Genomic DNA, 9,237 nt, shown 5'->3' on the forward strand with positions numbered 1-9,237 from the left:
AGGCTCTCTACCCACCGCGCAATCGCAGACCCGGATTCCGACGCCATCAATAGCCAAACGTGCCGTAAGTGAAATCTAAACAATAGACTTCATTCACATCAGTCTTTGACATATGGATTTATTCACTTACTCGTCATTGCATGATCTACGACATATTTTTTCAAACCTTCTCTCCGTCCAGGAGTTGTCCTTCGATAAGGATTGTGACCTGAAAATAACAACTATTTTCTAGGTCTTGCTGTGTATTCTGGTTAGGATGGTTATATTTCCCTATCCTTTTCTCCCATTATAACCCTGTTCGTTTTAGATTTTGACAACTGATTGTGAGTCCTAAACTGATCATTGGACAAAAGATTAAGGCCCTGTTCATTTATATTGTGGCAAACGATTGTGGGCCCAAATTTAATGTAGTTTTGAGCCAATAATAGGTTTAGGGTCCACAATCGGTTGCCACAATCTTAAACGTTAGGGTAAATGTGATTTTGAGTCCAATAATTGATTTGGGACTCACAATGTATTGTCAAAATCTAAAGCGAACAGGGCCTATGAGTAAATTCCCTTCGACCAGGATTGTGATCTGAAAATACGTACTCTTTTGTAGGTCTTGCCTTGTATTGTTTAGTGTGTATGTGCCCGCACGTTTCACACACACACACACACACACACACACGCACATATATATATATATATATATATATATATATATATATATATAGAGAGAGAGAGAGAGAGAGAGAGGAAAATAGGAAGATTTGTGGCAAACGGTGTCTGTCCATTTTGCCCTCCACTTTTGGATGGGTTAGGATGATCCAATGGAGCTGATTTTTTGTACACACCCTATCTATGTAAGGACCTTTCAAATGAATGCTTTGAATCATCCGAACAATGTGGGCCCACATGTGTTTGGGCCACTCATATAAGCTATATGAGCTTCAAGCTCACAATCATTTTCCTCATATATATATATATATATATGAGAGAACGTTTCCTGCGCACTGGCGTATGTAAGCTTCCAACGCACTACTTAACAGCAACGAGATCAAAGCTATCGTAGCCGTTCATTCCAAAGAAAATGAAATGTTCATAAAACCTAAACGAAAACCCGTTTCTCTAGCCGTTCTCCCTCCCCTCGCCTCTGCAAATCTCTGCAAAGAGCTCTCTTCCTCTCGCGGTTTTGAAATGGGGGAGAAAACCTAAACGAAAACCCTCGCCTCTGCAAACGGCTCTCTTCCTCTCGCGGTTTAGTTTCCCTCCCTCTCAAACCACGGCTACTCTGCAAATCTCTGCAAACGGCGATCTCCTCCCTCTCGCTGGAACGCCTCTCGCCACCACAGGTATTTCATTTTTCTCTCTCCCTCATACTCCCTCCCTCTCTCTCTCTCTCTCTCATATTCTCTCTCTCTCTCTCTCTCTCTCTCTCTCTCTCTCATTTTCTCTGCAAATGAATCTCTCTTTCTCATTTTCTCTGCAAATGAAAAGGGTTTGTCTTTGATCGATTTGATTTTCTCATATGCTCATACATTTGTTAATTGATTCCATTTTCTGCCTTTTCTAGGGCTTATGGTTTGCTCTCTCTCTATCTCTCTCATTTTCTCTGCAAATGAAAAGGGTTTGGATGGGTTTCTTTTTTTCCTTTTTCCATAATCTAAACTTAGAGTATTCTCTTTCAAGATTCAGTTTTCTTCCCAGGTTAGTGGAAACCATAAACCCAGTTTCATAGGTATTTTTCCTTGTAAAATCTTATTACTAAATTTCGTCTGTTCCTTAGTAAGAATCTGAACATTGTAAATTCTGCAGCGGAAGAGGCAAGTCTTTATTTATCCTACTTATTTTTCCTTGCTTTAATTCTATGGTCTTGTCAAAGATTGGCATCTCATATTCCATTGAAAGTCTTGCGATCATCAGGTCAGAAAATCTGCCAAATTGAAGAGAATCATGCAGACAATTCTTTCACTGGGAAATGCATTGAACCAGGGAACTGCAAGGGGTGAGCTGAAATTTGATGTGCTTAAAATTTTGACAGTAATTACTGAATGCAGTGCTTTGATGCTGACACAAAAGCTATCAGGAGGTTCCATTTTTTATTTCCCATTTCAAACAACTGATAAATCACCATAGGGAATCAACAATCACTTATGTGGAATTTTTTTTTGTAGTGTATAGTCTTGAACCAGTTTGTATTGTGATGGGGTTTCACCAATTTGTACCTCATTCTTGGAAACCCTTAAATGGCATGGTGATTGTATGACAAAATGTCAAAGTGAGCCCCCCCTTAATTAGGCTGTATTTTAGGTTCTGAGCATGATGAGGTTCTGAGCATGATGAGGTTTCAGTTAATTATTAATGGTTGTTTACGAGAAACAACAGTAGCTGTATGTTTTCTTTTTAGGGAAAAATACACTTAGACCCCCTGTGGCTTCTGACACATTCAACTTAACCCCTAATGTAGGCCCCCTCAGTTGATCCGTGGACGAACAGTCAACTGAGGATGCCTACCTTATACAAATTGAAACCACAGGGGGTAACTGAAAATACTTTTGGCATCTTTTTATAATCATTGTAATTTCTCATTATGCTATGTGTTTCTTGACGTTACTTCCTGATGCAGGTTGAGAAAAGAAAATAATGGCTTCATCTACAAATAGTGATGGAAGGTCAAATTTTTTCAGAATACCCGCACTAAAATGTCATTGTAAGAAGAAAGCCACTTTGAAGATAACCGATACGGATATCAACGATAACCAAGAGAGGGTCTTCTACTCTTGCCACTTCAATGTAAGTAGACATTGTTTGAATGAAATTTTGTTTGTAGCAATTTCTAATTTCTAACATTTATAAAACACGCAGGATGGTATCACTTGGAGGTGCTCTTATTTTGTATGGTTGGAGGATGTTTTATCTGGTCGCGAATTTCGGCCCCAGAGGGAATTCAATCGTCTGCGAAGGTTGAAGGATGAGGTATCTGAGTTGGAGGGGTTAATGCAACAGACGAAAGGAGAGGTTTCCAAATTGAAGGATGAGGTATCTGAGTTGAAGGGGTTAATGCAACAGATGAAGGGAGAGGTTTCCAAATTGAAGGTCGTCATCCAACGGTTGGCAGTAAAAGAGAACGGAAATAGTTGGAATAAAGTACTTGTAGTTGCAGTGTGTTTTTCCTTTTTCCTTTTTTATATGTCAAAGTGAATGTGTGGGATTGTAGAAGATGAATACGTGGGATTGACTACATACAAGATTGGTAGTAGTGTGCAATTTCCATTTCTATGTAATTTGAAAATGATTTGGTAGGTAATTTGGTTAGAACCAGGAAGTAAGATTGTCTCTTTTGTAATCTACAACCATAATTTGAAAATTTCTGAAACCATCTTGTCTTTTAAGTTTCTGTCTTCAAGTGTTGGCCGGCTTTCCCTCAAGTTTTGTATTTTAGAATGATGTTTGTCACAAGAAAAAAATGTTCTAAATTCCAAGGCAGAACCTGATAGCCAGAAAGAATAAGAAGCCTGGTGTAGTAAGTGTATGCTTCAGGACAATTAGCTAATCCGTTGGTGTCATATTGTAATTGTAACTACTCTCATTAGAGTATGGCTTATTGTAATTGTAAAGTTTTCTTAGCTTTGAGAAATCAACATTGGAGGGCACCCATGCGGATTATTGCGGAATAAAGATGTCCGAACAATAGCACTGCTATGGGGGCTGAAATGGTTTGTGATAAGGGACCTGGTTAATCAAATCGCACCTAATTTCAAACACAGAAGGCGATCAGCCAATGAAGACTAGGACAAGTTAGCTAAGGACGGAGAGTAGAGGGATGAGATACAGAACCACTGGATCTGTTATCGTTGTTTTTGTATTTTGTACTACTGTGGGATGGATGGTTAGAGTAAAATGTTGCCCATTTTATTATTTCTGGTTGTCGGTAAGCAATAGCTTGCTTGGGAGATGCTTTGTTCCCAGGGAGGTGACTGCTATTAAGTGGTGGTTTTAGCTATTAATATACACTGCTTTTGTTATCTTTCAAAAAAAATCCCTAGCCTCATGTGAGTGTTCACATCCCAGATGTGCATAATCAACCCCTTCTCGATCAATGCTCTTATCAGTAGAAGTGCCTTTTGAAACCTAATCTTGCACTAAAAACGCATTTAGAACGCTAGTCACTCCAGTTGCCTTCCCTGTTTGTCAGTGCAACATTCTGTGACATTTGTAGTTGTTATGGTACTTTCCAATTCCAAACAACCAAGTAGTGCTCTCTATCTGAAAGCCACCTTCTATGATTATCATGTACTGCAGTCGATTATATCCCCATGATCCTAGATTAAAAGCCACCAAGGCTTTCATACCTTATGCATTAACATTACCTCCAGTAAGTAGAAATCATTTAAAAATCGACACGAAGACTAAGAGAAAGGAAAGAGTAGAATAAAGAGCAAGTCTGGGACGCATGTAGTCCATCTGTCCATTTCAATGTTTCCCTGGCATTGAAACAATATTAAGTTGTACAACCCGAGGTGGGACTGAAAAAAACAAAATATATCATGTAACAGGGAGAAAATTTTAGGTATCTAAAATCACAATACAAATAACAAACCAATTCCTGGGATACAAATAAGTTCAAAACCATCTGTTGCAAACCATGTATGTTCAAAACCATACAAAAAACACACAAATAACACATCTTCTTCAACCACTCTACATCTAATCTACATGAAGAAACAAATTGAATAATGACAAGTATAAAATGTAATGAAATTACAATGATCTTGATTACCTCAATGCACACTCAAATTCTCTCCATCATCGTCACCCTTGGGTCTGTTTTTGCACGTGCTCGCATAATGCCCTTTTCCTCCACATTTTTTACACGTCCTTGGCTTGGGTTGAGATTGTGACACCTCTAATGGAGATTTAAACCTTGTAGCATTTTTTGGTCGACCCTTAGTCGTCACAACTTTGGGGTCGTGAATAAATATCTCGGATGTTTCAATCAGATGATTGGACTGTACTTGGCTGCCACTGCTTTCCAAGACAATCTCTCTGTCTTTCTTTGACTGTTCACATTCCGCCAACCATATATTTAAGTCTTCTTCAATCTTCTTAGAAATACTCTTTTTTCTCGGATGTTCGTCTAGTACTCTTTGAACCTTTGATGTAATGCACCATTTCTCAAATGGAGTTACTTCGTTACTATCGCCTTTACTTGTAGATTCCAAAACAGTCACTCGATATCTTGCCCCAATTGTCCACCTATTTAAGAGATATCGCTCGGGAAAGGTACGTAAACGCCTCATATCCATTACGCGAAGTATGTGTTTGCATAAAATTCCTTGGGTTTCAAACATTGCACACTCACAAGTAGCATTAACACCTTCAGATGCATCATATACAACCTTGTACCTTCGCCACTCCTCCTCATTTCGCATTCCTACCTTGTATTCCGTCATGTTCCCATTCTCACTCTCTATGTCCTCCCAACAATCCATACTGGCTATAAACTCAAGTTGGAACATGTCAAAAATTACCCTGGTATAATACTTTGCAGCATCTGCTTCTAATGTGCTCTTTGTCCTCAATACAGCACGTGATGATTTCGTCCTCCAATCTTCTTCAGCTTCCTTTTTCCTGCGATCTACAACGGCCTTTTCATATTGTACCACGAATTCTTGTAAAGTGGTACTCTGATTAACAAATCCATCGAAGAAAGCATTAATGCTTTCGCTACGGGAACTAGAGGTCATTCCAGCTGTGAATGTGTCTCTAAAATAAGCAGGAACCCAGTGCGATCGTAAATCCCACATCTTACCTAACCAACTTCTTTCCTCAATTTTATATTTCTCCACCAAAGTTCTCCATTCCCTCTCACTGTCGATTTTATATTTCCTATAAAACCAATGATGGTAGGCCTTTGCAAACTCACTATCTTCCTCTCTCATGGCTGGAACATGCTCAACTAGATGCCTATCGATATGCCACTTACAAAAGCGATGTCTAGTATTTGGAAAAACAATCCTAATCGCATTTCGCATGGCCACATCCATATCAGTTATGATACAACCAGGAGCCTTGCCAAACATGCATTTTAACCACACCCTAAACAACCAAATGAATGTCTCTTCCCTCTCATCTGCTAGTAGGGCACACCCAAATAGTGCAGACTGTCTGTGGTGGTTGACTCCGGTAAATGGTGCAAATGGCATCCTGTACCTGTTTGTTTTGTACGTGACGTCAAATACAATTACATTACTGAAGGTTAGGTATGCCTCTCTCGCTCTGGAATCCGCCCAAAACATCGATCTCAAGTTGCCCTCAACATCTACCTCCACAGCAAACTGAAAATCCGGATCTTCTGCTCGTTTTTGTTGGAACCAATTTACTACTGTGACAGCTTCTTTCCCCATATTGTTACTCCTTTGTTTTCTCAAATGAGACGACACCTGATCTGTTGTGATATCAGAACATGAACCACCGGATGCAATATTAATTGCCCTTGCAATGGTAATAGGCCCAAACCCTTCACTATGCATTTTGTCCATCAAATTCTTACATGATGCTTTCTTATGGAATGTAGTATGCGAATGATGCAAACGTGCTTTGTTAGGAGAAGTAAGATCATGACAATGATCCTGTACAAAACATCTCACTTTCCATTTCCCATCTTTTGTCAACTTGATATCCATCTTTGCCTCACACCCCTCTCTTACAATTCGACGTCGCTTCACTTCCCTATCAATATCTCTCTTCTCATTCTCATTTTTCCTTCCCTCTTTATCACAGACATAACTCTTCCGTATAGGTTCCCCTGTCTTCATCGACTTATTGGTCCTCCATTTTCTGATTCCAAAACCTGTAGCCAAAGCATAAAGATTATAGAATTCATATGCATCTTCACAGTTATCAAAAAGCTGGCCTTCAAATGGTTTGTTAGCTCCTATGCTCCCACAATCCTCCTTAATAGGTGTCTCCAAACCATCACAACATCCGTCACCACTACCAACTTCAACTGAAGCCTCTTGACATTCTTCGTCATCAACCAACTCTAATCTATTACCCTCAGCCACATATAATCCATCGGCTTGCGACAACGTATCATCAAGCGGAATTAACCCATTTGCATCGACCTCTACAATAGATAGCCCTAACGGATCCATTACGTAAAAAACATCAACTCAACGAGTAAACCAAAGATCGAACCTAGAAACATCAAACAAAATTAACTATTAAAACGAATAAGACAGCTGATTAGATTTTCATAAATTAAATCAACAGATGAATGCAATGGCAATGTATGGAGAGATAATGTAAAACCCCTGAAGAAATGAAGAAAGAACTAGAAAGTTTGCATTCTACAAAACTGTTAACAAAATAAATAAAGCAGAAGATTTTTGAATGATTGAACAAAATATTTTCTGCAACACATAATAAACAAGACCCAACAAAATAAATAAAGCAGAAGACTTTTGAATGATTGAACAAAATATGTTAAGTAGAAATTATCAATGACATTTCATAGCTTCAGTCCACAATCAACAAGACACACACAAAACCCAACAAAATCTATCCTTAAACTCCTTGCCCTATTTGTTTTGGATATTGAGAATCGAATTTCCTTCAGCCCAATCCCCCCAAAATTCAGAATGGAATTTCCTTCAGCCCAATCCCAACGATCTTGTGATGACAGCGAAGACATGGTCAAGAGGCCTGAAGTGGAATTCGAGCCCATTCTGAAAACCCCATTCATCTTCCTTGAAAACCCCTTTAAAAACCCCATTCATCTCATCAACAACTCATCCTCTTCCCTGTTAAAAACCCCTTTAAGAACCTTTCTTGTCAATTTTTTTCTCTCCATACCGTAGGTAGGTCTCTCTGCAAAACCCATTCTGCAGAAATAACAATGTTTAGATTCTTACTAAGGTCAGACACCTGAAATAAAGACTTGCCTCTTCCGCTGCAGAATTTACAATGTTCAGATTCTTACTAAGGAACATACGAAATTTAGTAATAAGATTTTACAAGGAAAAATACCTATGAAACTGGGTTTATGGTTTCCACTAACCTGGGAAGAAAACTGAATCTTGAAAGAGAATACTCTAAGTTTAGATTATGGAAAAAGGAAAAAAAGAAACCCATCCAAACCCTTTTCATTTGCAGAGAAAATGAGAGAGAGAGAGAGAGAGCAAATCATAAGCCCTAGAAAAGGCAGAAAATGGAATCAATTAACAAATGTATGAGCATATGAGAAAATCAAATCGATCAAAGACAAACCCTTTTCATTTGCAGAGAAAATGAGAAAGAGAGATTCATTTGCAGAGAAAATGAGAGAGAGAGAGAGAGAGAGAATATGAGAGAGAGAGAGAGGGAGGGAGTATGAGGGAGAGAGAAAAATGAAATACCTGTGGTGGCGAGAGGCGTTCCAGCGAGAGGGAGGAGATCGCCGTTTGCAGAGATTTGCAGAGTAGCCGTGGTTTGAGAGGGAGGGAAACTAAACCGCGAGAGGAAGAGAGCCGTTTGCAGAGGCGAGGGTTTTCGTTTAGGTTTTCTCCCCCATTTCAAAACCGCGAGAGGAAGAGAGCTCTTTGCAGAGATTTGCAGAGGTGAGGGGAGGGAGAACGGCTAGAGAAACGGGTTTTCGTTTAGGTTTTATGAACATTTCATTTTCTTTGGAATGAACGGCTACGATAGCTTTGATCTCGTTGCTGTTAAGTAGTGCGTTGGAAGCTTACATACGCCAGTGCGCAGGAAACGTTCTCCCTATATATATATATATATATATATACATATGAGAAAACGGTTCCTACACATATGTGTAGATAAGTTATCTACACACTAGCTTAAAATACAGTGGGGGCCACATTATTTGAGTGATCCAAACCATTCATTTTTAAGGCCCTCACATAGATAGTGTGTCCACAAAAAATCAGATCCATAGGATCATCCTAACCATTTGAACTATGGAGGCAAAAAATGGACTAATTTGTAAAGGTTTAAAGACATCCATTTTACCTGCACAAATCGTAGGGTTGGGATGATCCTATGGATCTGATTTTTTTTAGACACCCTATCTATGTGAGGGCCTTTAAAATGGATGGCTTGGATCACCCAAACAATGTGGGCTCCCACTGTATTTTAAGCTAGTGTGTAGAGAACTCTCTACACATATGTGTAGGAACCGTTCTCTCATATACATATGAGAAAACGGTTCCTACACATATGTGTAGATAAGTTATCTACACACTAGCTTAAAATACA

At 39.1% G+C, this 9,237-nt stretch overlaps 1 protein-coding gene across 1 annotated transcript; it reads right to left on the reverse strand.

Annotated features, from left to right (window-relative positions):
- Nucleotides 1-4,763: 4,763 nt before the first annotated feature.
- LOC143866157 (protein FAR1-RELATED SEQUENCE 5-like) lies at nucleotides 4,764-7,139 on the reverse strand. Its single transcript, XM_077375954.1, has one exon. It carries the CDS (start codon nucleotides 7,137-7,139, stop codon nucleotides 4,764-4,766), a length of 2,376 nt encoding a protein of 791 aa, XP_077232069.1.
- Between the last annotated feature and the right edge of the window lie 2,098 nt (nucleotides 7,140-9,237).

Source organism: Tasmannia lanceolata, unplaced genomic scaffold (assembly GCF_043159265.1).
Source record: "Tasmannia lanceolata isolate RefF3 unplaced genomic scaffold, GAP_Taslan_0.1 ptg000003l, whole genome shotgun sequence".
Taxonomy (NCBI): Eukaryota; Viridiplantae; Streptophyta; class Magnoliopsida; order Canellales; family Winteraceae; genus Tasmannia; species Tasmannia lanceolata.